Raw genomic sequence first — 27,936 nt, forward strand, 5'->3', positions numbered from 1 at the left:
ATCTTTCATTTAGAAATGAAATAAAAGCTATAAAAATATCCTAAATAATACTTTATTAACTGTTGAAAGAAGAGAATTCAGAATCAGAATGTAAAATTGATCTTTTCAAGTGACTCATAGGAAAGAAGACCCAGCAACATGGGGGCCTTGAGGTCGGAGAGCTCAACTTCCAAGTTTTCTACTTGGGACTATAGACAGTCTTTCTTTAGAAAAGAAGTGACAGATTTTTAAAAATACTTTATATTTCTAGTAAATGGTAGATTAAATACATGAACTATTTAGGAAATTTTTCTTAGGGCCTCTAAAGGTAGAATTTACCTTTTCTTTTTAATTCTGATCTCTTTAATTAGCAAGGTCTGTCCTGGGTTGCTGAAGTGCTGTAAAAAGAAGGGGGTCCAGACACTAGATTTATTCATGCAATTCTGTTTTTACAGACATGGTGTCAAATTGTAGTTTTCAGGAGAAAAATATGTTTTTTTCTTTGAGGTGACTGTTCTGAATGTGGCAGACAGAATAATGTCCAGTCCTGATCCTTAGAACCTGTGAATACTTTTCCTTCCAGGCCAAAAGGGATTTTTCAGATTTGATTAAACAAGAGATCTTGAGATGAGGAGATTATCTAGGATTATCCGAGTGGCCCTAGAGTAATTGCAGGGCTCTTCATTGGAGGGAGGCAGCAGGGTCAGAGTCAGAGAAGGCTGGAGTGGGGCAGAGCCCTGAGCCAAGGAATGCTGGCTGCGTCTGGAAGATGGAGAAGGCAAGGAGCCTGGAGCCTCCTGAAAAATGCACCCCTGCTGGCCTGTTCTAGATCCTGACGTTCAGAACTGTAACTGTGTGTTGTTTTAAGCCACTAAGTTTGTGGTCATTTGTTGCAGGAAATTAATACACTGGGTAAGGGCTTCAGTCACTCCATCAGTGCTTACTGTGTGCCAGGCGTAGGTACCCAGCTTACCTGGCCTCCTAGAGCGAGAATATAATTTCAGAGGGTGCAGCGTGCTGCAGAGAGGATAGAATTGTTAATCAGTAGAGAATGACTGAACTCTTTCTGATGGGGGCATCGGTCTTAAGAAGCCCTCTTTGAGGAGGTGACATTCTGGCTGGAACCCACATGAAAGGGAGGAAGCAGCATGCTGAGCTCTGGAAGCCAAGGGCCCCAAGCGGGGAAGGCAACAGGCGCTGATCTGCCGAGGGGCTCGTGCTGTGCAGTGAGGCAGAAGCTGCTTGGGAAGCTGAAGTGCCCTCCTGTCCGGCCCTCCCCACTTAGATTTAGAGACTAGGAGGTGGTGGTGGCGGCTCGTGTTTCCTTAGTGCCCCAACGGGAAGTCCTCAGCAGGTCCTCTGGATGCATTAATCTTGCCCAAGGTGTTGAGGGTGCATGTGGGAGGCATCATTTTACTGGAAAGGGCATCCTGCCTGTCATTCTTGACATCCCATACGCGGTGGCTGGTCATCTCCCGTCCTTACTCTGAGAACTCGGTAGCCAGTGCTCTGAGAGCAGAGGGCCTGGACTCCCAGATTTGTTAACCAGTGCTGTGAAAAAGCCAAGAGCTTTCCACTTCCATCATCAGACTCTAAACAGGCATGTAATCTGGAGCAGGGCAGCCCTCCTACCTTGGACACCTCACGGGAGCCAGCAGCAGCAGGAGGACCAAGGATCAGCTCTTCTGGGTGCAGAGGAGGCCACCAATAACATGCCCAGGTCTTCACAGGTGAAGGTACTGTTGCTGTTGCTGGATCCTTAGGAATAAGCTGTGGAGGCCAAAGATCACACGTCCATTCTGTGTTTTCTCATAGCCCTGGCAGTCTGGTAGTTGATGTGGATTTTAGAGAGTGTTTGTTCCTGTCCCTGGTTTTACCAGCAAAACAGTGGCAGCTCCAAATGGGGGCATGGACAGAATGTGCTGAAAGTCTTCACAACCTCTTACTCATATGCCCTGAGAACAGGGAGGGCCTTGGACCCAAGAAATTGGGGTGGGAGTATGGAGTGTCATTTTTGTTGTCTCTCCCTGTTTTTAAAAACGTACCTCCCCTGGGCCGGTGTGGTGGCTCCATGCCTGTAATCCTAGCACTCTGGGAAGCTGAGGCAGGTGGGTTGCTTGAGCTCAGGAGTTTGAGACCAATCTGAGCAAGACTGAGACTCCATCTCTACTAAAAATAGAAAAACTAGCTGGATGTTGTAGTGGGTGCCTGTAGTCCCATCAGCTCCTCGGGAGGCTAAGGCAAGAAGATCGCTTGAGCCCACGAGTTTTAAGGTTGCTGTGAGCTATGACACTGCTCTACCCAGTGCTACGGAGTGAGACTTTGTCTCAAAAAAAAAAAAAAAAAAAGTATCCAGCTGTTAATGTTTGTGAATTACCTATATATAAAACCAAGGCTTTTTTTTTGGCCTTGTGAAATTTTTTTTAATGGTCTTTATTTTTAATTAGGTACTGACTTTTTAAACCTCAAATCAGAATTAGCAGTATAAATGACCTTGGGGCATCCTTCCTGACCCTGCCAGAACTCTGGAAAGGTGCAGAGGTATAGGCGAGGACTGTGTGACGTTGTAATTACACGTGGAATGGGATTTGGGGGGGTTTGTTTATTTAATGAATAGAATGAGGTAGTTACACTTAGTAATACCCATTCACCCAACCGAAAGGGGGGTCGTTAAATCATTGTGTTTTTTGATGAATGGCTTGTACACTGAAAAATAAATTGGACAAACTGGCATAGAGCTCAGTGAACATGAAATCAGCTATTAGAAGAAAGCTTGTGAACAAATTCCGAGGCAGATATGCATCTTTTGATTAACGCCCTATCAATCATCCACCCCGCTACCTTAGCTGAGTCTTGCTGTAATCATTCATGGTTGCTTTCAGAAACACTGGCAGAAACAGTCGCAGTGAGGAAACAGAATATTATTACTGATTTCTCCCTAACTTACGGTGAACAATGACTGTTTCACCATGTTTCTGCTTTCCTTTATTAAAGAAATACAATATCACATGAAAAGAGGGTTCCTCGAAGCCTGGGGAAATTCTCCTAGGGTATTCTTAATGATATTCAGTTTTAAATGGGCGAAGCTATTGTAACGTGGGGTTCTCTGTAGGAATAATAGTAATGTAATCCCATTGAAGCCGCCCGTGATGGATTGTAGTCAAATAGGCCAAATGTAGAGTCACGTTAATGAACAGAGTATATCTTTGGAATTATTACTTAAAGTTGTTGAAATGGTTTGAATTTTGGTATTGTAATTATTTCATTCTCCGTTAATGCGCTTAACAGCCATAGTAATTAACCCACCAGATTGGAAATTTGCATGTGTTCTAACTTTGACATCATAAGAAACCCTGATTCTTTCTGGGTATTACACAGCAGGATTGGGGGGGGTGGGGGGATACATACATATGAATTTTTTTCACTGATTATTTTTTAAGAAGAAATTTCCATGAATGCAATTATTAGTTTTTCATGCATTTTTAAGCCATTGGCAAATTCCTCAAGGGCACTTCATTCTTTCAAGAGGATTTGATTTGAGAACTATGCTGGCACAAAGAGAGAACAATTTGGCATAGCCTACCAGTCCAGAAATCTTCAGGTAATATCACTGCTTCCTCTGAACTTACTGTAGTCTGGGAAATTGTGTGGCGTAATAAAGCAGTGACAGGCATTAGCATGCGTAATGGGCTGTAATAGACACTTAGTGGTGTTTAGTGAGAAGAGAGAGCTGCGCTTTCCTGTTGGAATATTCCTCTATCGAAGCCCATTGATCACCGATTTCAGTGGGGAGAGGTTAATCCATCAGTTTCTGTAACCAGACGGCACTGATGGAAATTCTTTAGGTGGCATTGTGGATGAACTAAGCTTTCCATCTTTACAAACAAATGAGTGATATGACAAGCATGGTGTTCAAAGCACATTTAACCAATTGATTTTCTTTCCTCTTGTAATAAGATCTGGAGACATATGAAAGCACACGGTGTGAGCTTAGATTAAAGGAATTGCTCGATGCACAGGAACATATGGAACCGAGGGCCAGTAAAAGTACTATAAAGCGTGTAGTCACCCATTCTCTTTTTTATATAAAGTTTGTTATTGCAATAAATAGTTATTATCGAGCTGATGCCTTTTATTTCCGTTTCACAGAATCTAGTTTCAAGTCCGTGTGCACATGTGCACGCGCGCGCCTCATCTCGTCTCTGAGGTCGTCGTGCTCCAAGAAGTTTTCAGAATGTTTGGCAATAATCCTTCCTACCTTCTCAGTTAAACAGACACCCAAAAGAAGTGGGGGTCGAGGGGCGGAGGAGCGTTCAGTCGTTGTCTTTTTTGATGCATGGTTTATGTGCTGAAAAATAAATGGACGGACTGGTCAGTTTGTATGATTTGGGATGGTAGAATTATAGCTAGAAAGCTGCAGCTCTTGCGTGGCTGTCTCTGAGTTCAGCCGAAGTGATGGCCTCTTTCTCTCTCTCTCTCTTTTCTCTCCTGAACGCAGCCCTGCCTTGAGTTTCACCTACCCTTCCGCTCCCGTCTCTCTCCATATGCATCAGCAGATCCTAAGCCGACAGCAAAGCTTGGGCTCAGCCTTTGGACACAGCCCTCCACTCATCCATCCTGCCCCAACTTTTCCAACACAGAGGCCTATTCCAGGGATCCCTACAGTTCTGAACCCCGTCCAGGTCAGCTCCGGCCCTTCTGAGTCCTCACAGGTGAGAGGGACAGGTGGATGAGCCCGTTGGCACTGGTCAGCAGAGGAGGGCCACGCTGCCCTACTGGTGCTAGTGTGGCTTCCATGCTGCCATCCGGTCTGTTTGGGGGTCTGACCTTCAGTTTGGTGAATGTGTGTTTGTATCCTACTCCTTGAACACCAGCTCCTTCCGCCAGAGTCATTTTCTTATAAGAGCAGGCCTCTTGAGAAGGCATCACTCTGTCCTGGTGCCATCGGTCACCACAGCCCGTCACTGCCGTCCGTGAGTGAATGTGTTGTTCTCATTTGGACACTCTCCACTCCCTCTGCTGGAACCACAGTTGCTCCTCAGCATCAGCTGATACTTTATTATTTGCTTGCCCTCTGTTCTTATTGCCACACTGATAAAACTATTTGGAGAAGAATCTGGATGCTCTAATTAAAGAAGTTCACAAATAGTTCAGCTGATTTCCTACCTAGCTCACACCTTTGTTCTTTTGAAATACACTGCTGGAGCTCGTTAATGCCTAGGGCCCTGGCTCTGTTTAGCTTTTAAAAGCCATGGGAGTTTGTACTCGGGAGTTAGAAATGAAGCCCTGTCTCGTGAATGTATATTTCAGTGTTGAACACTTCACGTGAACTCTTCTGCCATGGGAGGGAAACGTCAGAGCCCTTGCTCTAGTGCCAGATAAGCCTGCAGGTTTTAATTCCAATAACCACTCATTGATCAAAACCTGCTTTTTGTCTCTGGCCCTGCAAATGTAACCGGCAGAACAAGCCCACCAGCGAGTCTGCCGTGAGCAGCACTGGTGACCCAATGCACAACAAGCGGTCGAAGATCAAACCTGATGAAGACCTTCCCAGCCCAGGGGCTCGGGGACAGCAGGTAGGACCCCCAGACAGCCCTTCCTCCCTCTGCAGACCTGGGGTCTTGTCACAGAACTCCCTTGTTCCCTGCAATGGTGGCCTTGATCACACTCAACACATTTGATGAAAGGCCAGCTGTAGAACGACCAGATTTGTTTGTGTAGCTCAGAAGCAAATACAGGCTGTGCAGGCAGCTGTGCGGAGCAGACCTTCTTGGCAGTTTGGGCAGCCTAGGAGTGTAGAAAACTGCTATATGTAGTTCATAGTAGAATTGTTGCTTGCCACAGGTATGCTAGGACTTCAGTCCTCATCCGTGATCTTGGACCTTAATGACTGAGCGCCTGGCCCCGAGCCCGAGCAGGGGCAGAGCTGGTATTCTTCCTTGCACTGAGCATGTTCTTACTGTGCTCCTTCCCACTTGCCAGGAGAGCCTGGATGACCAGAAAGAATCAAAGCACAACTTATCTAACCTAAGGCTAGTTTGATCCTGGTCGTCTACCCAGAATCTGGGCTCTTCTTCTAGTCACATAAATTCTCTGGGCCTCAGGTTGAGAACATGTGGGTTGGGCCCATAGTACTATCTCACGGGGCTCTCGTGCCTGGCCAGAAGGAGTTCAGAGAATGTTAATGCCATTGCTGTCAGCAGGCTGCTGCAGCCCAGGCCTCAGACTGCCTTAGCCCAAACTTCCTTTTTAGCAAGAATGTGGAGGGTGGAATGAATTGGTTTTGTGGGTTCTGAAATAGAGCCTTCCTCTTGCGTTTTGCTAGACAGCAACCTTGCTGATTACGCATGGACAGTGCCCATACGTGGTTTTTATCATCTAGCTCCGGATAGGGACCAGAGTCCACACACCGAATTATCTCCCAGAATTCTGGAAGTTCTTTGTATTTGCCCTGCTGTGAGGAGCTGTAGAAGTCTAGAAAGGACTGTGCCCCTGGGATGTAGGTGCTGAGGGTGGTTGGGGGGGTCTTGGGGCTGCAAGTGTATATTCTTGGAGATCAGAGGTTGAATCCATAGGGCCTTGTTTACAAAGACTAAAAAATGTGCCTCTCACAATCACCAACAGCAGGGAAAAGAGAAGGCCTTGTGAGCTGTTTCCCTATATTATAAATTATAAGAATAAGCAGATGAATATGCTGAAAAGAATTAAAACAAATAAAACAAAGACCAGACTCACGGGGAAAGACCTAATTTAATTGCTTCTCTCATGGGTTTTATTTTGGGGTTTTGTTTTGATTTTTAGATGACATTAGAGTTTATTTTCAGCTTTGTATTTAGGGCATTAAAGTTTGGCCCCCACCTTTTCTCATCATTATGACTTGGGCTGTTGTCTTGAATCACAAGCTAAAAATCTCTAGACGAGCCGGGTGTGGTGGCTCACACCTGTGATTCTAGCACTCTGGGAGACCAAGGCGGGTGAATTGCCCAAGCTCAGGAGTTCTAGACCGGCATGAGCAACGAGACCCCTGTCTTGGTAGAGGGAAGGGGGAAAAAAACTAGAAAAAAAAAATAAAATAAAAAAAATAAAAATCACAGAGTATTGTGGTGGGTGCCTATAATCTCAGCTCCTCAGTAGGCTGAGACAAGAGGATCTCTTGAACCCAAGAATTTGAGGTTGCTGTAAGCTATGCTGCCACAGCTCACAGCAAGAAAGTAAGACTCTGTCTCAAAAAAAAAAAAAAAAAAAACCTCCGAAGATGTATTTGGGAAATCCGAGCAAATGCACAGAGATGATTTCCTGTGCTCTCCTCCTTCCATCACAGAACCCCGCCAATAGGCCTGGGCTCTGTTTTGTTTTCATTGACACGTCGCATTAGGAGGACGACACTTCTAAAGGGTTTCTCCTTGTCTGTTGCTCATCTCTCCCATCGCATCTGATTCTTCCCCATCTCTGCTGTCTTCCCCCCACTCCCTGCCTTTCAGGAACAGCCCGAAGGAACAACTCTAGTCAAGGAGGAAGGAGACAAAGATGAAAGCAAACAGGAGCCCGAAGTCATCTACGAGACCAACTGCCACTGGGAAGGCTGCAGCCGGGAGTTCGACACCCAGGAACAGCTCGTACATGTGAGTGGAGGGTGCTCAGGGGCTCGGCTTCACAACCCCGCGGCCCCTTCCCCGGGGCTCGGCTCCCCTGACCCTGCGCTGAGTCAAGTTTCTTAGCTGGCAGCCTTGCAAACCAGGGACGGCTTTATGACTTTCTGAGAATAAAGAAAACCCTGAGCCACAGTGCTTGACCTGTTCAGTCAGCTAAAGCTTAGTGTAAAATTCAATAAAGTCTTCAATAGAGAGTGTAATGACTCTGATCCTGTAATCCAGAAAACACTATTCTGAGTTAGCGACTTTGATGGTTATTGAGTAATAGTAAGCTGGACATGAATTATTATTAACCTTTAACCAAGTTTGGTTCCCCTTCCAAGACCCAGTAACAACAGGAAAAACGGTAGGGTAAAGGAGGTAGCAACTCCTTTTTTCTTCTCCCTAAGCCTGGGAGCCTGAGGAATCGCCCACTATTTTATGCAGCCCTTTACTGCTCCATGTGAAGGTAAGCAGCACACAGTTCCTTGACTTGAGGCTGGCCCTTCTGGGGCTAGTAGTTTCATGGAAAAAGTCATACGTGCTTTTGGATATGTTGAATGATGTGTGTTTTTGAAAACCCCAGCGGGGTCAGATTGAGAACCCACACCTTCTCTTACCAGAGCAGCTGCAGAAGTCTTTTAATGACTCTCCTGTACATCATTCTAAATAACACAGAACACACGCAACCCCTCCCCCCCAACCCTCCTGCACCCGCGCCTCCTTGTACTTGGGGGTTTCTCCCAGGCTGGTGGCACTTCCCTGGAAGAGGGAAGGGCATTTAGAGGATCAAGAATAAAAAGATACAGGTCCCGCTGATTCTGTGCAAAGCACGGGGGCTTGTGGAGGCATTAAGGGCAGTTTGCTAACTGGGGCAGTTTCTTAAGCTTCTAACACGATGGAAAATCTGACAGCGTTTGCTGGGGCTGCCTTTTCTCCTGTTCTGCTCCCCTCCCTCCCTCCCCCCTCTCCCTCCCTCTAACTCTCTTTTATTATCCATTTCCTCTTCTTTTACAGTAACTTATTATTTTTGGATGACCTATACTTTTTGATAACCCTCTTCCACTTAAATACTACAATGATAAAGTCCCTCTCATATCCCACATGTTGTCATAGGCTGCATGAGCTTTTGAAGTGTGTCCTCTACCGTTCAGCCCACCCTACGTGATGTATGCCACACGTTACCGTGACATTATAGTGTTAAATACACAGTTTGCCAGGTTTTGAGACCCGTTCTGTACAGAATGCTTTGAGGATTTAACATGACATTAGTAGACGTTCCCCCCTCAACCCCATTTCTTTTTTAATCATGTCTCTTTGTAATTGTAGAGGAAGAATTATAGATTTCTGAGCACAGCAAACAACTGGAAAGTCAAATGTTTTTAATTAAGGTATATTTCCAGATTTTTCCATGAACTTAATTTGATTCTTTCTCTTTAATTTGTTGCAAGTGTTATTTTCAAGCCAAGGCTGACTTAATGGCTCTTTATTCTTGCTGACTCTTTTAATGGAAACCACAAAGACACTGTAATACTCAAGAGGAAAAGAAAAGGTTGGAATTTTTTCTCTTAATATGGGGAATATTCCCAGAGAGTAGCATGTGTTAAGGGAATATTCTTAGCGATACAATGAGAGGACAACACACGTGACACGTGAAGAGAATTGTTTGTGCCATCATACAAAGGGTGTTGGTGGCGCTGCTCACTTTTTTTTTTTATTTATTTTTATTAAACCATAGCTGTGTACATTAGTATGATCGTGGGGCACCATACACTTGGTTCATAGATCGTTTGACACATTTTCATCACATTAGTTAACATAGCTTTTGTAGCATTTTTCTAACTTCCACAATGGCAAAATGATTAAAAATGCCCACTGGATTTTCAAAAAACTCAATACCCCAAATTTCACCAAACTTATCAATACTCTCCATTAATGTGAATGGCTTAAACTGCCCTCTAAAGAGACATAGGTTAGCTGACTGGATACAAAAACTCAGGCCAGACATTTGCTCACTTTTAACAACCTCCTTCTGAGGGACACTGAGGTCTCGTAATGCCTTTTTGAAGGATAAGTATTTTCATTTCCAAGGAATGCTGGTTAACCAGTTCAAGTATTAGCCAGTGAGGGATAACATTGGAGGAGATTCTAAATCTACATTTAAAATGAACTGTCCTCTTTGTAAGAGGCTAGGTTTGGGGTAACATTTCCTGGGTTGTGGTTACTTAACCCCTTTACTGCCTAAATAATGTGAGCACTTGTAAAAGACAGTGAATTTGCCCCAGCAAAGGTCTCAAATGATAATTTAGAAGAGAGACCTGAATAGTTTTAAGGGAGGCCATCTTATACTAACAACTGAATCACCATCGTATCATTGTTCCCTGGACACTATCTTTAAAAAATATGAATGCACACATATACGGTGGGATTGTTATTTTATTCCAAATTAGAAGAAAATCATGTCAAGATTAGGAGAAAATACAGTGTGTTTCCTATAGATATTAATTTTAGTCTCAGACAAATTCTCTGAGTAAGTAAATTTAATTGAATTAAAAATTATAATTTACAATAGAAATAAAGACATTAGTTTCTATCACTTATTTTCCACCTTTTCCCTCATTGTCTGAAGTGAGGAAATTCCAAATTTATGTGTTTAAATTGATTTCACTTTGCATGACATGCGTGTACCTTCCTAGTCATGAGTGTAACCGTTCGCATTTGTGGCAGCCTGGCACAGAATAGCTGCTTTATATTTTGTTGATTGAAGGGATATAGCTTCGTCCAGTCCACCTAATTACTTGGTTGGCAAGTAGAACACATGCCCGTTGCAAAAAGCACATTTTGGGGGGGACACAGGGAAGCTTTAACGGTTTCCATTCCTGTGACTTGCCTTGGCGAGAGGACATTTTGTGAATTAGTTAAATTTTCATGCCACATACAACCAAGAGGCAAGGTGTTAAACCCTTCTGATGCTCGGCCTTATTTATAGCCATGACCCATTCTTTTCCCCCCTTACAGTTAATAGAAAGATTCATGATTCTTCACGGTTGTCTATCTAGTGTCTGACAGTCCCGACTGCCTGCTAAAGCAAGTCACTATCTATAATTGATATCCTTCCGGGGAATAGGGTGCTGGCTGCAATTGAAGGGCTTTGCTGAAAGCTCTTAAATCCTGACAAGTTCTCCCCTTGTTCTGGTTCAGTCGCTGAGCTGCACGGTTGGAATTCCGGAGTTATTTGAACTTGGTGCAGAAGGGAGACATGTGTTTCACATTAGCAAATCACAAAGTTGAAGAAGAGAATTAGGAACTCGGCTGACTTTTCCTGCCAGGCAGTCTCATTTCCAGTGTAGTGCACTCCGTGTACTCTTGAAAAGATTACCTCGTCCATTACTATCCGAACAGATGGGCTAAATATTGCCTTTCCCTTCTCTTCTCCTTTACTTCAAGCTCTTTTTCTTCTCCAGTTATCTGTTTATTCTAGGTTTGCTGCTGGGGTCTTCCTCACTGGGATGTTTAATCAATTTATCTTCTCAGGAAGATAATTATAACTGGGCTTAGTTACTCTCCAGCTAGTATGAACTTTGTCGTATATTGAATTCTATGCCCAGAAGCTAAGGAGATCGATGCATATTTTTCTTAACTGAGTTCTGACTGTACTTGGTCCCTTTCTTGAGGTTGGTTAAAATAGAAGGGACAAGAAAGCAAGTGGGGTACGTAGAATAATTAATTTCAAGTTCATTTGAAAGTTCAGTCCAAGACTGAATTTATTGTTGGTTTGTCAAAGTGCAACTTTTTTCTCTTCCCTTGATGTCTGAAAGGCACGTATTCTAACATCTCAACGTAAGTAAGTTGAAAGTACACATTTTTTTCCTTTGGTTTTCAATTAACCAAACCCTCTTTTTGTTGCTGTGATAAAAGACACGAATATTACATTTAAAAGTGTTTCTGAAAGTTGTAGAATATCGGTTCTCTAAGTGTTTTTTGCATTTGTTTGTGTTAACTGCTTTAGATTGTGGTGTGAAGTTAAAAAAACTCAGCCTGGCTTTTCCAATGGCCGAGGGATGCTTCCTGTCCTTGCTGAGATCCATTTCCCCTGTCTGTTAATTTTGCCCTAGAAGTAAGGCTCTTTGATGGTGGAGCCGTCTGAGGTACACACAGCGTGGGGGACAAGATTGTCTCAGTTTCCCTGAAACCTGCCCTCTGGTTTTAAATGGCAGTGTCTATACCGCCAATGTTTTGAGAAGCTTCCCTTAAAAAGGAAAAGGAATATATACAAAGAGCTTGTTTCTCAGTGTGGAGTCATTGCTGTTGAGGGGCTGGTTAGGCTTGCAGGCATCAATGCTGAGATTAAAAGAGTAGAAACGATACAACCATCACCCTCACGTCCACCTGTTTGCTGTACCTCTGCAACACCTTGTCCACAGATTTCAACAATCCATCCCTCCATTTCTAAGAAATACCACAAATAATATTCTTCCCAAAGGTCTTTAAAATTCAAATTCTTCTTTAAGAGTCTGATTCTCCAGTTCATTCCCCAGCAGATTGGCTGTCCTGCAGAGTCCCTTGGTAATCACACCCGGAAGATGTTGTCTTTTACCTGTGGGGCAGAACCACAGAGAACTTGAGATGTATTTATATGAGCACCCCCCACCTTGACTGGGTGGCATTTAAGTCTCTGTAATCCTCCGTTTGTATCTTTTGAGCATTGTGTCAAAAATTCACCTTTTTGTAGAGTGATTAACCACCTACTTGGATTTTAAATGCTTTCATCGGCTTCAAATTTTGATCTCTAAAAGCAGGCTGAAGTTCCCTTTATCAGAAGAATACAGTTTAATCACCTTTGCTGCCATTTGGAAACAAATTCTGTATAAGCAGCGTGAAAAATGAAAGGCTTTCTTTTTAACACCACACAGATTTAGATATAAAGAAAGCACATCTAATTCGTGAAGAATTGATGTATCCGTAGAAAGACGAGGAAGAGTTAGGATGTGAAGACATTATTTTCATATTAATACCATGATTCTAAATTTGCATTTTAAATGTTTTCTGTCTATAATTTTTTGATCCCTTTGCTAAAGTTGCATTGTATATCCTTACCTAAGAGAAAATTGAGTTTAAGATGTGATAGGGGTCTCAGATAGGAGGCAGAAATTAGTTTTGTGTGCACATAAAACCTAAAACGAATGAGTGAGATTTTGATCTTATTTTCCCTACATGGAGTTGCTAGTTAATTTCGTTACTCTAATTATTTGGAAACACGGCATGTAAAATATAGACTAAGAACTACCAACTTCAAAGCCATCCTTTGACAATTTTCCCTCCAGTGTCACATTCTCTTTAAAGTTGCTGGCTAAATTGTACCTGCAGAAATTGTCCCCATAAAGAGACATTTGGGAGATCAGACCAAGTGCAAAGGGGACAGAAGGGGTGTGTGGCCCACCCGCTGAAGCCCCCAGGCCCAGCTGGATCCTGAGTGGCAGCCCCGTCTCTGCCCTGACTGTTGGGACGACCTCCTTGGAACCATTTGACCCTTTAGAATGTTATTTTCTCACTTATCATACTGTGAAACAGCCGTGAAAATGAACGCTGTCCCCAACATCCAAGGCCAAGCAGAGAGTACATGCAGGAGGCCTAATGAGAAACAGACAGAGGGTCTGAAAGAGGTCACACTGCCACTGGTTGCTTTATGTGTGTGTGTTTTGCAGGGTTGAGTGGGGGAGGAGGATGCCAGGGCACTGTTGGTTTTTGTGGCTTCTGTGTGTTAGCCCTGAGGCTCATTTTGTATTAATTGTTGCTAAACTGGAACAAACACTGGACTGAAGCCAAGAGACCCCCTTCTGTTCCCCAGTGTGCCTGCTGAATAGGACTCAGCCAAGACAGTTCACGTCCTTGGACCTCAGTTTCAGTCCAAGCAAGTGAAGGATTTGAATTCGATAGAATTGAATGGTCCTTAGGATGGGAATAGCCACCAGGTTTCCTCGCCGGTGCCAACTTAGTGGCTGGCGGCCACGTGGAGAGCTGAGCTCAGTCCCCTCCCCTTTCAGCCTGGGAGGGAGGCTGGGGGTGGGGTGGGGGTAGGGTAGCTGTTAGGGGTGACTGCCCCAGGTGGAGTTGAGGAGGAAGCTGTGTATATATAGCCCCTGAAATTTTTCATCAAAATCTTCACCCAAGAAACTGTCCCTGCCATTTGGTGACCATTTTCCTATTGAAAGCTTTTTGAGGGGTTTTCAGTGATACCTTCGGATGAGGTTCTGGCTTCTGCCAATAGTTAGTCCCCTGGAATATTCTGTATGGACCCAGTTTACGCAGGGGGAATAATGACCACACTGGGCTGGGCTGCACATCTCATTTCAGGATACTTCCCCACAGCCCGTGTCGCTGGTATCCCATGTTGTTCTGCTGATTAGGGAAGGTAGGAGCTGACATGAGCAGACCAGCTATGTGCTCAGCAGGTCTTCATGAGAAGATGTGCAGAGCCTGGGTGGTGGCCCTTATGCCCCAGCTGTGTGGGCACGTGACTTCCACCCTCAAGGACTGACATCTAACTGGGAGGGAGAGGGAAGGAAACACCAGAGCTTCGTGAGCAATCTGAGGCAGGATGTATAGAGCCACAATGTGTAGTTGAGTTGCGGGAGGCTCTGAGGACAGATATGGAAAAGGCTTCGGGAAAACAGGTGAGAAATATGGCAGGTCAAGGTTCTACAGTAGAACCTCCAAAGTCGACCACCTCCCTGCGCTGACACCTCCTTAGGTTGCCCTAACTTTCATAGACCAGACATGCACCCCATGTTTGTGTCAGTACAGTAGGCCTCAGTCCTTAGGTTGACCAGTTTGTTCCGATCCTGCGGGTGGTGAACTTAACAGACGTTCTACTGTATTTATTTTTTATGTGAGAAGAGATGGCATCGGACGCAACACTTTTGCTTGCCGTTGTTCTCTTGCAGCTGTACAACGTGAGGGAGTTTCAAAGCTGAGGGAGCCAGGGTCAGGGCCTGTTCTCCCTCCAGACGCATCATACTTCCTCTCCCACCCTGAGTTTTAGCCTATGGAAAATAATAGCATAGACCGCATAACATGGTGCTGGAATTAGCAAAAAAAAATATGGTACTCAATAAAAGTGATTTTCTTTATAAAAGAGAGAAATGTGAAGATACTCAGAGGCTGCTCTAACCATGCGTATCACCTATGACACGTGGGTTAGGTTGGTATTCAGGCAGGGCTGGGTTGGAATGCCAGCAGGAAATGAATACTTGCGTAAGGATAGTCACTAGGCCCTAAGTTCATGAAACACTTGGGAGATCTTTGGGAATCTTCACAGATAGGTTCCTCCTTGCTCTGGTTTGGGCTGTATTGAGATCCGGTATCTTCCTGTTCATGTGTCCTTTTGGAAATTGTCCTTGGTGATTATCCCAAGCCAAGATTCCTCATGTGTAGCACCCAGGGGTAGATTGGTCAGTGTTGGGGGGTGGGGGCCTTGTCCCCCAAGTTGTAAGATGTTCAGCTGCATGTTTTACCTTTAGATGACAGTGGCATAGCACCCCTTCCCCATTGTGATGACCGAAACGTCTCCAGATTTTGTCAAATGTTCCCTAGGGGACAAAATTCCCCTAATTTTTTCCCCCAAATTCTGCCCTAAATCTTTCTTCTTGTAGTCTAGGGGGAAAAAAGACAAGAAAAGCAAAAACATATATTGCTATTAGAGAAAAAGTTTCTCCTGCTTAAATGTACTTTAGAATGTTCAGATTAGTAAAGAAAAGATGACCTCATTAAAATGTCTCTAGCAAAAAGCTGTTTAAATGTACATGTGTGTATGTGTGTAAACTGATAGTTTAATTTAAAAACCACATTTGCTAAGGTTAGGCACTCAGTAGTTCTCAGCAAGGCCCATAACCAACCAACCCCTTGTTCTTGGTAGAGAAACTCCATCACTGTTTTTCTTGCAGCTCAAGGGAAGTCACTCAGACTCCACCTTCTGAGATCATGGCAAGCAGGGCTGGAGATGAGGCTCCCACTTTGACATAAAACAGAGCTGTAAGAACAGAAAGCAGTTTTCTAATGCAAGGACTTTTTTGAGATTCAGGGACATTAGGCTTCTCTGGGATTAGCCAAATACTGTCATGGATGAATGTGTTTTTTTTTTTTCCCTAGAACAATTAACATTAGCAAGAAAAGAGGACCATAGTGGCATATCCTCAAGAGACTATGCATAAGCCAGGGCCTTAAACTTAAGCCAACTCCACCCAACCCTACCCAGTTACCAGGAAAGCAAGTACTAATGAGTTGAGTAGGGAGTGGATAGTGTTTGGGAGATCTTTTTATCCTGTGTCTGCCAAAAACTGTTCCTGTCTTTAAGCCATCTTGTGTCTTCAATCTTCAGTGTCTCATCTGTAAAGTGGAGATAATAATATTCGTTCTACTTTTCTCATAGGGTTTTTAAATTTGTTTGTTTGTGAGGATAAAATGAGACTGTATAATGGAAGTACTTTGTAAACTGGAAAGCCTTATTCAAACATAAGGAAGAACAAAATCCTTGGGACATAGTACTAATAAACCCAATTAATTGAAGAAGGGAGAGATTGAGTTTTTTTTTTCTTTGAAACAAAAAACTATGTCGCCCTCAGTAGAGTGCTGTGGTGTCACAGCTCACAGCATCCTCAAACTCTTGGGCTTAAGTGATTCTCTTGTGTCAGTCTCTCATGTAGCTGGGACTACAGGTACCTGCCACAATGCCTGGCTATAAAAAAATTTTTATATGAAAATGAAAAAAAGATAATAAGTATACCATTGATTTGGTTGGGCTGATCTTGCTTGCCTTCTTACCTGCTGGTGGTCATCACCACCACCTGGTGGCCATTACACAAATTGCAGGCACAGCATCTAGAAGAGAAAAGCCTGACACATGTCTGCTCTAGGCAGCTGTGGTGGGGAAAGTGGGGAGAATAAGACCTGACACACACATCTTTTATGTCCTTTGCTTTGGGTAAGGGGAACATACAGGGTAGACTATTCCTTGTACTATAGCAGGGCAGTGAGAAAATAAGGCAGGTGACAAAAGTGCAGAAGAAGGAATGACAAAAAGGTCTCAGGGAGGTTGGCTTTCAACGTGGTCTTGAACAGACAGGTGGATTTAAACAGGGAAATCATTGCAGGGAGGTGTTGGTGAGTCTATGTTGAGAAGACAGCTGGAAGAAATTAATGGATGCAGAGGTATTAGAGAATTGTATCTATCGTTGTGGCTGATATAATAAAAGTCTTGAGTTTTTGACATCTCTTTGAATTAGAAATGTAATTGCAAAATGATTTATTTTATGCTTTTGTCTGAAAAGTGGTAAGTAACGTGGTTAGAGTAGAACTAAAGTGTGTCTGGAAGGCAGAGAATGATAGCAGATGGTAAGATTAGAGAGCAGTGATGGTTAGACTAGGTGTCTGATTTTTATTGCTGATGAAGTAAGGAGAATTGAATGTTTTTGATGAGAAAATGGTTTGAGCCAGGGAAAGCTTTAGAAAGCTCGGGGCTGGGTTTGCAAAGCCCCAGGAGTTGAAAGTACTGTGTTTTAAAGAGGGGAAGGGTGGGGTGGGTGGGCAGAATAATGTGAGACTCTGCAGTGGAAATTATTTTTTTAATTATTTTCTAAAACTTGGGAGGAGAGATTGGAGATGTTTTACAATTAGTTTTGGCAGCCGATGTTGCAGGTGATGTTCAGAGAGAAGTCAGAAGTTTCAGGGCTGCTGGCTGAGCACGTGGGAGATGGTTTTGCCTGTACAGACTCTGCCTTCTGTTGTGTGACCTCGCGTTCTTTAATTAAGGTGCCTAAGACTCTGTTATCGCTCTTTAATTAATTAATTTACTTATTTTAGTTTTTGAAATATGGTGTTGCTCTGTCTCCCAGGCTAGATAAAGTGCAGTGGTGTCATCCTAGCTCACAGCAACCTCCAACTCCTAAGCTCAAACCATCCTCCTGCCTCAGCCTCCCAAGTAACTGTGTGTCTCCACACCTGGCTAATTTTTCTGGGTTTTGTAGAGACAGGTCTAGCTCTTGCTTATGCTAGTCTCCAACTCAAGCAATCCTCTTGCCTCAGCCTCTCAAAGTGTTAGGAATTATAGGTATGGGCCACCACGCCTGGGCTGTTACCTCCCCTTCAAATATGATTATCAGAGTTGTAAGGATTCTCTCTGGATAACTTGCAGAAAATACCTACCACAGAGCTAGTCAAATTTTTAAAGCCAGTTAGTAATGCTTTTTATGTGACTGTCATCATTTTTCTTTCTTCGTTATTTTGTTTGTGCAAAATAAGGTATGCCCTATTTTCTGGTTATGAGTACATTCTCTTGAGTTCTGAAAATGCCTTTCTAACCAGCAACACAAAACTACACCTGCTGTCTTCTGTTAGATGTACAGGAGTCTTTTGGGTGGACCGTCTCTTTAGAATAACACGCCCTGTCTAATCTCACCTGCTTCCTGCTTTCTCCCACCTACTTAAACACACACGGTGTTTCTCTAAGCTCTCCCGTGTGCATCTGCGTGTGACATGTCCCAGGAAACTCTGCAGGGCAGGCTGGAGGGCCCTGGTTCATGAAGAGCAGGTCTTTCCTGGTGGCTTTTCCCGGGGGCAAGGAAAGATCTCACACTTTCCTCTGGCTCGCTTTCTCTCAAGCCGCAAATGAAACCCGGCCCTCCCTGTATTCCTCCTTGTGTTCAGCAGAGATAAACTTCACTGGAATCTCAGCACTGAGCCATTTGGCTTCTGGCAGCAGTTTTAATTGGTAAAATGCAGATTTTTTTTTCTTGATCAAGAGGGGATTATTCTTGTTATCAGTCCAGAGCATCTTATTTCAAGATGAAAAGCCTTTATGGAATTACAGATGCCAGCTCTCATACAAAGCTTTTTGGCGATTGACAACTCAAAGAGAAAGTATGATTTATTAGCCTATAATGGCTAACCCTGAGCAATAATGGTCTGGGTCCCACTGATTTGTGAAATTGCTTAATGTGAACTGCGTTGTTATGCCACTCAAGCCTCAGGTTACTGAAATAAACTTAAGAGTCTACGTTACATGAAATGTTACGGGAGAGGGAAGAAGAAAAAGCGGGGAGGAGAGGAGAAAGGTAGACTCGAAAATCCATCTTGGTGTGGTGCCTTTTACAGTAGTTTGGCTGATAAGCCGGCAGAGGAAAGATTAATAACGAGGCCTGTCCCTATCAGTAGCTGCTTGTCGATTCTCTGTAACAGGGCTGTCTGTTCAGCATGGAAATTATTGATTAAATAAAAATTGCTATTAGATTGTGATGTGATCCATAATCACAAACAATGGTGGACATTCCTCTTTTAGATCCCCAGCCATGCATCAAGTTGTTTCTTTTTTTCTCTTGCCGTAATTTATATCGCGCTGACACTTGGGCTCATTTGGTTTATTCTTTCTGCTCCGAGGCCATGAGCGGTGCGGACTGGAGGGGTGTGGGGAGGCGGGCAGGGAGGAGGGGCAGGACTGTGCAGCTTATTCCCTGTGCTAGAGCAAGAACACTGTGGTCGAATACGCATCCCGGAGAGTTTACCATTTTGGTCGTTTTGAGCTGTACAATTCAGTGGCGTTTAGCACACTCGAGTGTTGTGTCACGGTCACCACTGTCTAACATTTGCATTGCCCCAAAGCGTAACTTCACCCACTTAGCGGTCACCTCCCATTCCCCTTCCCATCCGTACCCCCTGAAACCACTGATCTGTGTTCTGTCACTGTGGATTTGTCCCTCTGGGTATTTCATGTAAGTAGAATCACACATGTAACCTGTTGTGTCTTCTTCACACAGCACACGTTTTCAAGCTTCATTCATGCCGGGGCATGTGCAGTGCGTTCTTCCTTTGTATGGCTGACTGATACTCTGTTCTGTTCACCCATGCACACGCTGAGGGGCATTTGGGTTGTTTCTACCTTCTGGCTGTTGAGTTATAAACATTCATGTCCAAGTTTTTGCTTGAACCCCTGCTTTCATTTCTTCTGGAGATTCTTTTCAATCCTTAGGAGTGAGATGGCTGGGCCATGCGGTAATTCTGTATTTAACTTATTTGAGGAAAACGCCAAACTTACCATAGATTTTAAGCTGTTTTATACAAGCTCTGCCTTTTCAGGTGGTCTCACCTCCAGTGTCATTAGCCTCCTGGAAGTGCTGCCTGTCTGCCTCCCTCAGCACTGTGCCCCCTCTTCCTGGGTCTCGCATGCTGTCCCCCAGGCCGGGGACAAGGCTGGCTGTGGAGTGCTTTGTAGCCATCTGTGGACACACAGGGATCACCCAGCAGATCACTCCATGCGTCTCCTGGGGCCACCTTTTCCCCCCGAATGAGGTCAGAATGTTTTGGACAAATGCAGTGACTGAATATTTAAGACATTAGGCTAGTGGGCTTTGACAACCAAGTAGACCGATAGGTTGACCAAATTTTACTTCTAACTGGTGGCTCGGATGCGCAGGGATGTTGCTCATGTTGTTCAGTAGGAATGAACTTAATTCTCTTTCAGTAGCAGCTCATTTATGCATCCTCCTTCCTGGACATCACCATTGTGGGCCCTCCTAATGGTAGAATCTTGAACATGACCTAACCAGTGGGGTCTAGAAAGCCTAGGAGAGTTATTTAAGGCCAGTAAACTCATCAGTGAGCGGATGGCTACTGATTAATTAGTTCACTCACACACAGTCGTGTGTTTTTAATGGCTCCTTGGTGCAGATAATGAAGGGTTGGTGTTCAGACTTCCTTGGCTGTTAGATTTGCGCATTGCACCACTCCACCCACCTCACCCTCCCCTCTCCATTTCATACCACAGGTTGCCTCAGGTTTCTCTTTTCCCCATATGTTTACTGCAAGTTGAATACCATTAAGAGTAAAAATAATTCTTCATTGAAAACTAAACATGCCTTTACAAAATGCAGGTGAAAATAATGCAGTCGTTTAGGACAGCCCGTCCTCACTCAGGCTGAGACTCAGGAACTCTTCCCAAACTCATGTCTGTCTCTTGCTCAGAGGATAAGTACTGTTGATCACACTGAACCTGAAACTGGAAGTAACACTTGGAAAGGACAGAACTTTGGAAACTTGAAACTTCCAGCTCCAGGTCCCCACTGCCATGCTGTCCAACCCTGCTGTTACTATATTGACCTGTTTCACTTTAAGCTGTGGCCCCTCAACTGCAGAGGAGCAAAGGTGAGACTTCTCCATATGAGAGGTAGCAGGTGGACATCAAGCCACCTCGTGTGGCCATGGGGTCAGCTACACAAGTGCAGTGCAGAGTGTAAATCCAAGCTTCCTGGTGGCCCTGGTTTAATAGGAAAGACTCTGGAAGGTCCCAGTAGAATTCTTTGGTAAGGTTATATACATACAAAAGGTGGGAAGAAAGGAAATACAGTGGAAATTTTTAGTCAACACCCCCTCCCAGGGGACTGTAACAAACTGGTCAACATACAGAGGTGGTCAACATAAGAAACCAGGCCTGCTGTACTGACACCTACATGTGGTGCATGTTTGGTCTATGAAAATTACGTCAAGGAGGTGGTCAGTGTAGGGAGGTGATCAACTTTGGAGGTTCTACTGTGTGTGGAAATAAGGAAGAGAATGATGAGCTAGCAACACAGACTTCTCAAGCCATATCCAGTCCACAGGGGCTGCTAAGGCACATTGGTGGGCACAAGAGGGGATGCCGTCGGGTCTGGGACAGAGAGGCATATTCCTTGGAATGGATGCCTTAGAGCTGACAGGTGGCAGTGGAAGCAAACAGCTGGTTAGGAAGATGGCTCTCATCTTTGGTATTGGTCTGAGTGAAGATTTATTCATTTGTTTCATTATTCATTTGGAAGCAGAGATTGAAGGGACAGAGATGACTCTTCACGAGGCCTGTCCTCCTGGGCCTTCCACCACCTAGGGGCAGCAGGCAGGTGGAGAGGACATTCTGTCCAGCTGAGGCGGGAGTAAGAGCCTGATTGGCAAAGGAGATCAGAGGCCAGTTGAGTGGCAGTGTCTGCGAAGCCAGAGGAGTCTTTGATCCCAGAGGACTGACGTTCCTGACAAATGTAACTAGGAACCAATACCAGAAATTTTTGATCAATTATAAAACATGGGTGATGTGCTGGGAGAGATTGAAGGCAGTAAATGTCATTCTGTACTTCTGTAAAGGAGCAAGAAAACGAATTCTGAAAACTACAAGTGGAGAGTGTCAAATGAATTCAAGAGAAAACTGTATTTTTATCCTTAGACGTTCATTGTCCTATTACAAAATGAAATAGCAATCCTTGGGACTCTCTGGGTTTACCTAGAGAATGGTCATAATAGACAAGGCTGATGTTTTCTTAGATAATATCTTTAGACTGATTAGTTAGGAAAATGCAGTAAAGATGTTAGGTTGGAACATTCAATAATCAGAGAAAGGTGGTTGTGTTAAATACCAGTTAGGAAATGTAGTTGGAGGCACCAGCCAAGGGAACTGTTTCTAGGAGGCTGCTGCTGGCCGTAACCCTGGCCTTGTTTTGCTCCTTAACAATTTGGTCTGTTTGTTTCCAGGATGAAGTGGTGGAGTATAATTATCATCAAAGTTGTTCATGAGGAACTTTCATATCCAGTTAATGACTGAATCAGGGTCCTCAAAGATCTTGCAAATCAAAAACTGACATAGCTCCAAGGAGATTAAAAATGATGGTAGTAACGTAAGGCCTTTAATTAACTGTAAGTTCACTACGACAAGGCCATGAGATTTGCTACCAAACCCGTCTAATGTGATTCTCAACTATAGAAACTCAACTACACTATTAAGTTCAGGCTCAAAGTATTTCTGGAAAATAACAGTCTGGCAGTCCACATTCTAAAGTTATACTGATTTATAGGCATTAGATTTGGTAAAAAAAGAATTGAGAGTGGGTGATGGAATTAGGAAAGGGCATGTATCTGCAATCCCAGTGCCCCGGGAGGCTGAGGTGGGAGGATCACTTGAGTCCGGCGGTTCAAGGCTGCAGTGAGCTCTGATTGTGCCACTGTATTCTAGCCTGGATGACAGAGCGAGACCCGATCTCTAAAAAAATAAATAACAACAGAACAAAAGCAGAGAAGAAAAGTTTTGGGGGCTCAGGGTTAGGGAGAGGGAACCAGTGGGAAGGCACAATAATTGAGGGTGGATGGCTATCTTGTAGAAGCTGGATCTTATTTGTCTTCAGTGTATGGATTGTAGGGCTGATGCCTAGAAACCAGGGGGAGATAGATGTAGGCTTGATGCAAAGAAAACTGATGGAACCAGGAGAACCAGCCAAAATGCTGCCCAAGGCAAAAGGAGTTCCCATGTGGGAATGTGAGGTATTTGCTTTAGATGCATTGCACTGGGCTCTGGGACCAGGCATTATGGAGGTAATGCAGGGTATCCAGACTAGATGAACACTCAGTGCCTCTCACACCTGAGTGAAATTCCTTTCAAAGTTTCTTGCAAGCCAGTTCGTGCCTGCATTCAAAGGAGGGACAACAGATTGGTGTTCTGAGCTGAGAATAATGACATCGTCTCAGTTTTCTATATAATACTCAAAACAGTCTTTTCCTTTCCATCTAGCTCAACATACTCCTTTCCTTAATTTAAAAATTTTGATTATAAAACATATGACTAATTAGTAAGACAAAGTAACTTGATATACTATTTGAAAGGGCAAAGTCCACGTTCCTCAGGAAACAGATTTAGGGTAAGAATTTGGGAGTTGTGAGGCCTGAGTTTTTCTTTGTCTACCAGAGCTACCTCTAATCCAAAAACTTCTTTGATTTATGGCTTTTCTTCTCATTTTCTTTTGATGTGACTGGCCCTGCTGTGGTTACTACATACAAAAATTGCCCTTCACATTTTCTTTTTTTTTGGCCGGGGCTGGGTTTGAACCCACCACCTCCGGCATATGGGACCGGCGCCCTATTCCTTGAGCCACAGGCGCCGCCCATCCCTTCACATTTTCTTTAGAAATCATTCTTATGTCCTTTACATATATTTTATCTTTCCAGAGACCTTTCTAGATAAAAATATGAGTGTTAAGCTCATGGAGAGGTAAATAATCAAACACTTGGAGAATGCCAGAAGAAAAATTTTTCCTTAATAAATACTTTTATTCTCTTTTGGGTTTGGGCTGTGGTCATGTGGTCTAAGTCTGACGCAACGTGGAAGATATAAAACTTAGCCTGATCATTCAGAGTTTGTCAACATCATTTTGTTTCCTCAGACTTTAGTCCTTGTCAGAGTGGATCTCAGCCTTGTTTTTGCATTTTTAGACTGATTAGAGATGACATCATAAATATAAATTACTCTTTCCTGGCCATTTGGTTGTGTAGCAACATGCAGCTGTTAGGTTTTCCTTTTCTCCTTCCCTCCCTTCTCTGTCCTCTCTCCCTCCCTCCCTTCCTTTTTTTTTTTTTTTTAGGCAGAGTCTCACTGTGTCACCCTGGTAGAATGCCATGGCATTGTAGCTCACAGCAACCTCAAACTCTTGGGGCTCAAGTGATCCTTCTGTCTCAGCCTCCCCAGTAGCTGAGATTACAGGTGCCCACCACAACGCCCGGCTACTTTTAGAGACCAGGGTCTTACTGTTGCTCGGTCTGGTCTCAAACTCCTGAGCTCAAGCGACCCACCTGTCTCGGCCTCCCAGAGTGCTGCGATTATAGGCATGAGCCACTGCGCCCAGCCTCTTCCTTCCATTTTTTAAAATAATTTCTTTCCTTAGCCTCATTATTGTTGGTAACTCACTTTCACAGGCTGCAGTGAGCTCTGATTGTTCCACTCTATTCTAGACTGGATGACAGAGCGAGACCCGGTCTCTAAAAAAATAAATGACAACAGAACAGAACCAGAGAAGAAAAGACTAGAGGGCTCAGGGTTAGGGAGAGGGAACTGCGTTCTGGACAGAGCTGAGAAGATGACAGTGGTGCAGGTCACCCTGCCGGCGCTAACTGGCCCTCCCTTTTCCTCCTCTGGTGAATATTCAGTTAAAACTGCAGGTTTCCTTTTGAGGGGGTGTCGGGCTGGAAGCAGAGACTGAGCTGAAGGCACTTGGTGCGTCCACCCCGGCCACCTGGGCAGTCCTGAGAGTGTCCCAGCACCACTGTCACTTCTACCTTCCGATGCTTTTATCATTGGAAATTCCTGAAAAATGTGAAGAGATTTTGAAAATAAGAAATAAATAAAAAGAGCCAACTAAAAATGAACTGCTCTTTCAGGACTAAGAAAGCACTTTGTTGTTCCTTGGCCGTCCCCGTGAGGGTCCTATCCATGAGTGTCAGAAATCTCTCCCATCGGCCTGGCTCACGCAAGCTGATCGGTGTGCTTCCTTTGAAATAGCACATTCCCGACTTTGGGATAAACCCAACTGAAAAGTAGGCGTTGAGTCCTTGTGGGAGCCCTTCAGGCCTGTCCTCTGAAATCTGAGAGAGGCTGGGACTACCAGACCTCAGACTATATTACAAATCGATAGTGATCAAAACAGCATGGTACTGGCACAAAAGCAGAGAAGTAGATGTCTGGAACAGAATAGAGAACCGAGAGATGGATCCAGCTACTTACCGTTATTTGACCTTTGACAAGCCAATTAAAAACATTCAGTGGGGAAAAGATTCCCTATTTAACAAATGGTGCTGGGTGAACTGGCTGGCAACCTGTAGAAGACTGAAACTGGACCCACACCTTTCACCATTAACTAAGATAGACTCTCACTGTTTATCTGAATATTGAGGAGCTGTGAGGTTAAGCTAACAAACTGTTAGTAAGGAAAATGTTGTATACTTGCAATATAGTGAGTGGAGGAGGGGCAGCTCTCCTAGAGAATCCTCAGACCTGTCAGAGTTCTGTGCTGGCACCTGCTGGGGTGGCCCAGGGGCAGTCCTGTCTCACCTCACTCCCTTCTCTTCCCACACCTGGAGAGGCTTGTTCCTGAGCCTCACCCTACACCTGATGGGAAGACTTAGGAATCTGCATTTCTAACAAGCTTCAGAATAATTCCTGTGCACACAGAAATCTGGGAACAGCTGCCCTCCTTAGGTCTCTGAAATGCCACCTGAGCTCAAAGACTGGCAGCCCCTGGGGAGCCTTGTTCTGGACAGTGTGGCCCCTAGAGCTCCACTCTACACTTTCAGAGTCTCTTATGTACTTTTGTAAGTATAGGGGAGTCTGTATTCCAATTTAGAATCTGTTCCCTGCATAATTTGCTAAATTTATTTTAATCTGTTGAAGGATGATAGATTCTAATTAGGGATAAGTGATAAAATCAAGTAGATTCTTTATGGTAGAAACACTCATTGGTTTAGTTCTAAGAATCATAGCATATTTTGGGCTTTGACAAGGAAATGATTTCAGATCATTTCCAGTTTTTAGGGGTCCATCCCTCAGCCCTAAAAACTGCCTGATTTGTGCCTTCCTTGGCTCTTTCTCTGGCTAACTGGGCACACCCAACTGAGTCTTGCTTTGGACTCTTGCTTTGCTTTGGACTAGAGATGAGCAAAAGAAGGGAAGAGAAATTGAACAGGAAGCCGGAAGATAGCAAAATAACCATCCTTTGTCTTCAACCCCTCCCCTCCCTTCCCACTCCAGGCAGTGGTTTATGATATGGCAGAGCCAAGCTGGACAGTTTCTGAACAGTGGCCAGCAGGCAGCTCGTGGAGGCAAGCAATAGGGCTTTTCTCTAGGGTCAGGTATCAGCCGCTCCCTACCAAGAGGTGAAAGACTCCAGTCTTACTGGAGGCCCACCCAGGCATGACTCTGAATCATAGTAAAGTGGTCCAGACTCCAGGGGCCATTGGAAGGTGCCCTCAGGGCCTTGGTGGAAGTTGAAAGTTGAAAGTAATTCTGAGTGACTTCTTTTTTTTGTTTGTTTTTAATGACTTCTTTTGGCTGGGGCTGGGTTTGAACCTGCCACCTCAGGCATATGGGGCCGGCACCCTACTCCTTTGAGCCACAGGCATAGCCCCTTTCTTTCTTTCTTTCTTTCTTTTCTTTTCTTTTTTTTTTTTTTTGGAGAGACAAGTCTTACTTTGTCACCGTTGGTAAAGTGCATCATGTCTCATGGTAGCCTCAAATTCTAGAGCTCAAGCAATCCTCTTGTCTCAGCCTCTCAAGTAGCTAGGACCACAATGCCTACCCCCTTTAAGATGGGGGTCTCACTCTTGCTAAGGCTGGTCTGGAACTGTTGAGCTCAAGCAATCCACCCACCTCGGCCTCCCAGTGTGCTAGGAGTGCAGACGTGAGCCGCAGGGCCTGCCCTCTGAGGGTGACTTCTTGGCCATTTAGCACCCTGATCACAGAAGCTGATGATGAGGGCTTAAGTCTGTAACATTGGCTTTCAAAGCTCCCTGGCTTCACTGGAATTTTTCGTTCCTTCACACTGGTGATTTTTTTCAGATCTGAGTGCTTTGCCTGTACTCATAAAATGTTATAAAGCTGCTGGCCTCTATAGATGCATTTAAATTCAAAGAGTTTGTTGGTTACAACATGCTGAACGTTTCTTTCCAAATGTTTTAATTGCAGTGCAGTGTAAAATTTAAGAGGGTTTTGGGGGGTAATTAAGCACATGCAATTAATGTAGTGTATAATGGTCCTTGCTATTAATTTTCACAAACCAAACACTGTTTTTCTTACATATCCTTTTCAGTCCCATGGGCCTCTTGACTATTACTCAGACACCAAGGCTCTGCCCTCCGCAGGACCTTTGCACTTGCTATTCCCTCTGCTTGGGTCAGTCTTCTCAGAATCCACAGGCCTTCATGTAGGTTTCTGCTGAAGTTCTCATTATATCTGAGAGGCTTTCTCTGATCAGCCTATGGAAGTGACACCCATGACCCCTCCATTACTCCGCTTATCTGCAGTTTTAAAGTTTTACACATCTCATAGGCTAAAATATTACATTTTTAAAAACCATCATATTGGTTTTGAAACCCCAAAGCTACAAGCGCCGTGAAATTAAACATTTGCTTTCTCGTTGCTGCATTCCCAGGATGAAGATGAATCTGGCATATAATAAGCATTGTGTACATACAGCTGAATGAATGAATGAGTGAATGAATATTGATTTCTCTTTTAACACCGTGGCTGAAAAAGTATGTGGCTCAGTCGGTAAGGCGCCGGCCCCATATACCGAGGGTGACGTTCAAACCTGGCCCCGGCCAAACTGCAACCAAAAAATAGCCGGGTGTTGTGGCGGGCGCCTGTAGTCCCAGCTACTCGGGAGGCTGAGGCAAGAGAATCGCTTAAGCCCAGGAGTTGGAGGTTGCTGTGAGCCGTGTGACGCCACGGCACTCTACCGAGAGCCATAAAGTGAGACTCTGTCTCTACAAAAAAAAAAAA

The 27,936-nt window shown here is 44.2% G+C and overlaps 1 protein-coding gene across 1 annotated transcript in view; it reads left to right on the forward strand.

The window, feature by feature from the left end:
- Positions 1-27,936, forward strand: part of GLI3 (GLI family zinc finger 3) — a 298,826-nt gene that overhangs the window by 219,605 nt on the left and 51,285 nt on the right. The window contains exons 8-10 of the mRNA XM_053553719.1: positions 4,478-4,691; positions 5,442-5,555; positions 7,461-7,601. Of these exons, the coding sequence (XP_053409694.1) occupies positions 4,478-4,691; positions 5,442-5,555; positions 7,461-7,601 (469 nt within the window). The remainder of the gene's footprint in view (positions 1-4,477; positions 4,692-5,441; positions 5,556-7,460; positions 7,602-27,936) is intronic.

This window comes from Nycticebus coucang, chromosome 11 (genome assembly GCF_027406575.1).
Source record: "Nycticebus coucang isolate mNycCou1 chromosome 11, mNycCou1.pri, whole genome shotgun sequence".
NCBI lineage: Eukaryota > Metazoa > Chordata > Mammalia > Primates > Lorisidae > Nycticebus > Nycticebus coucang.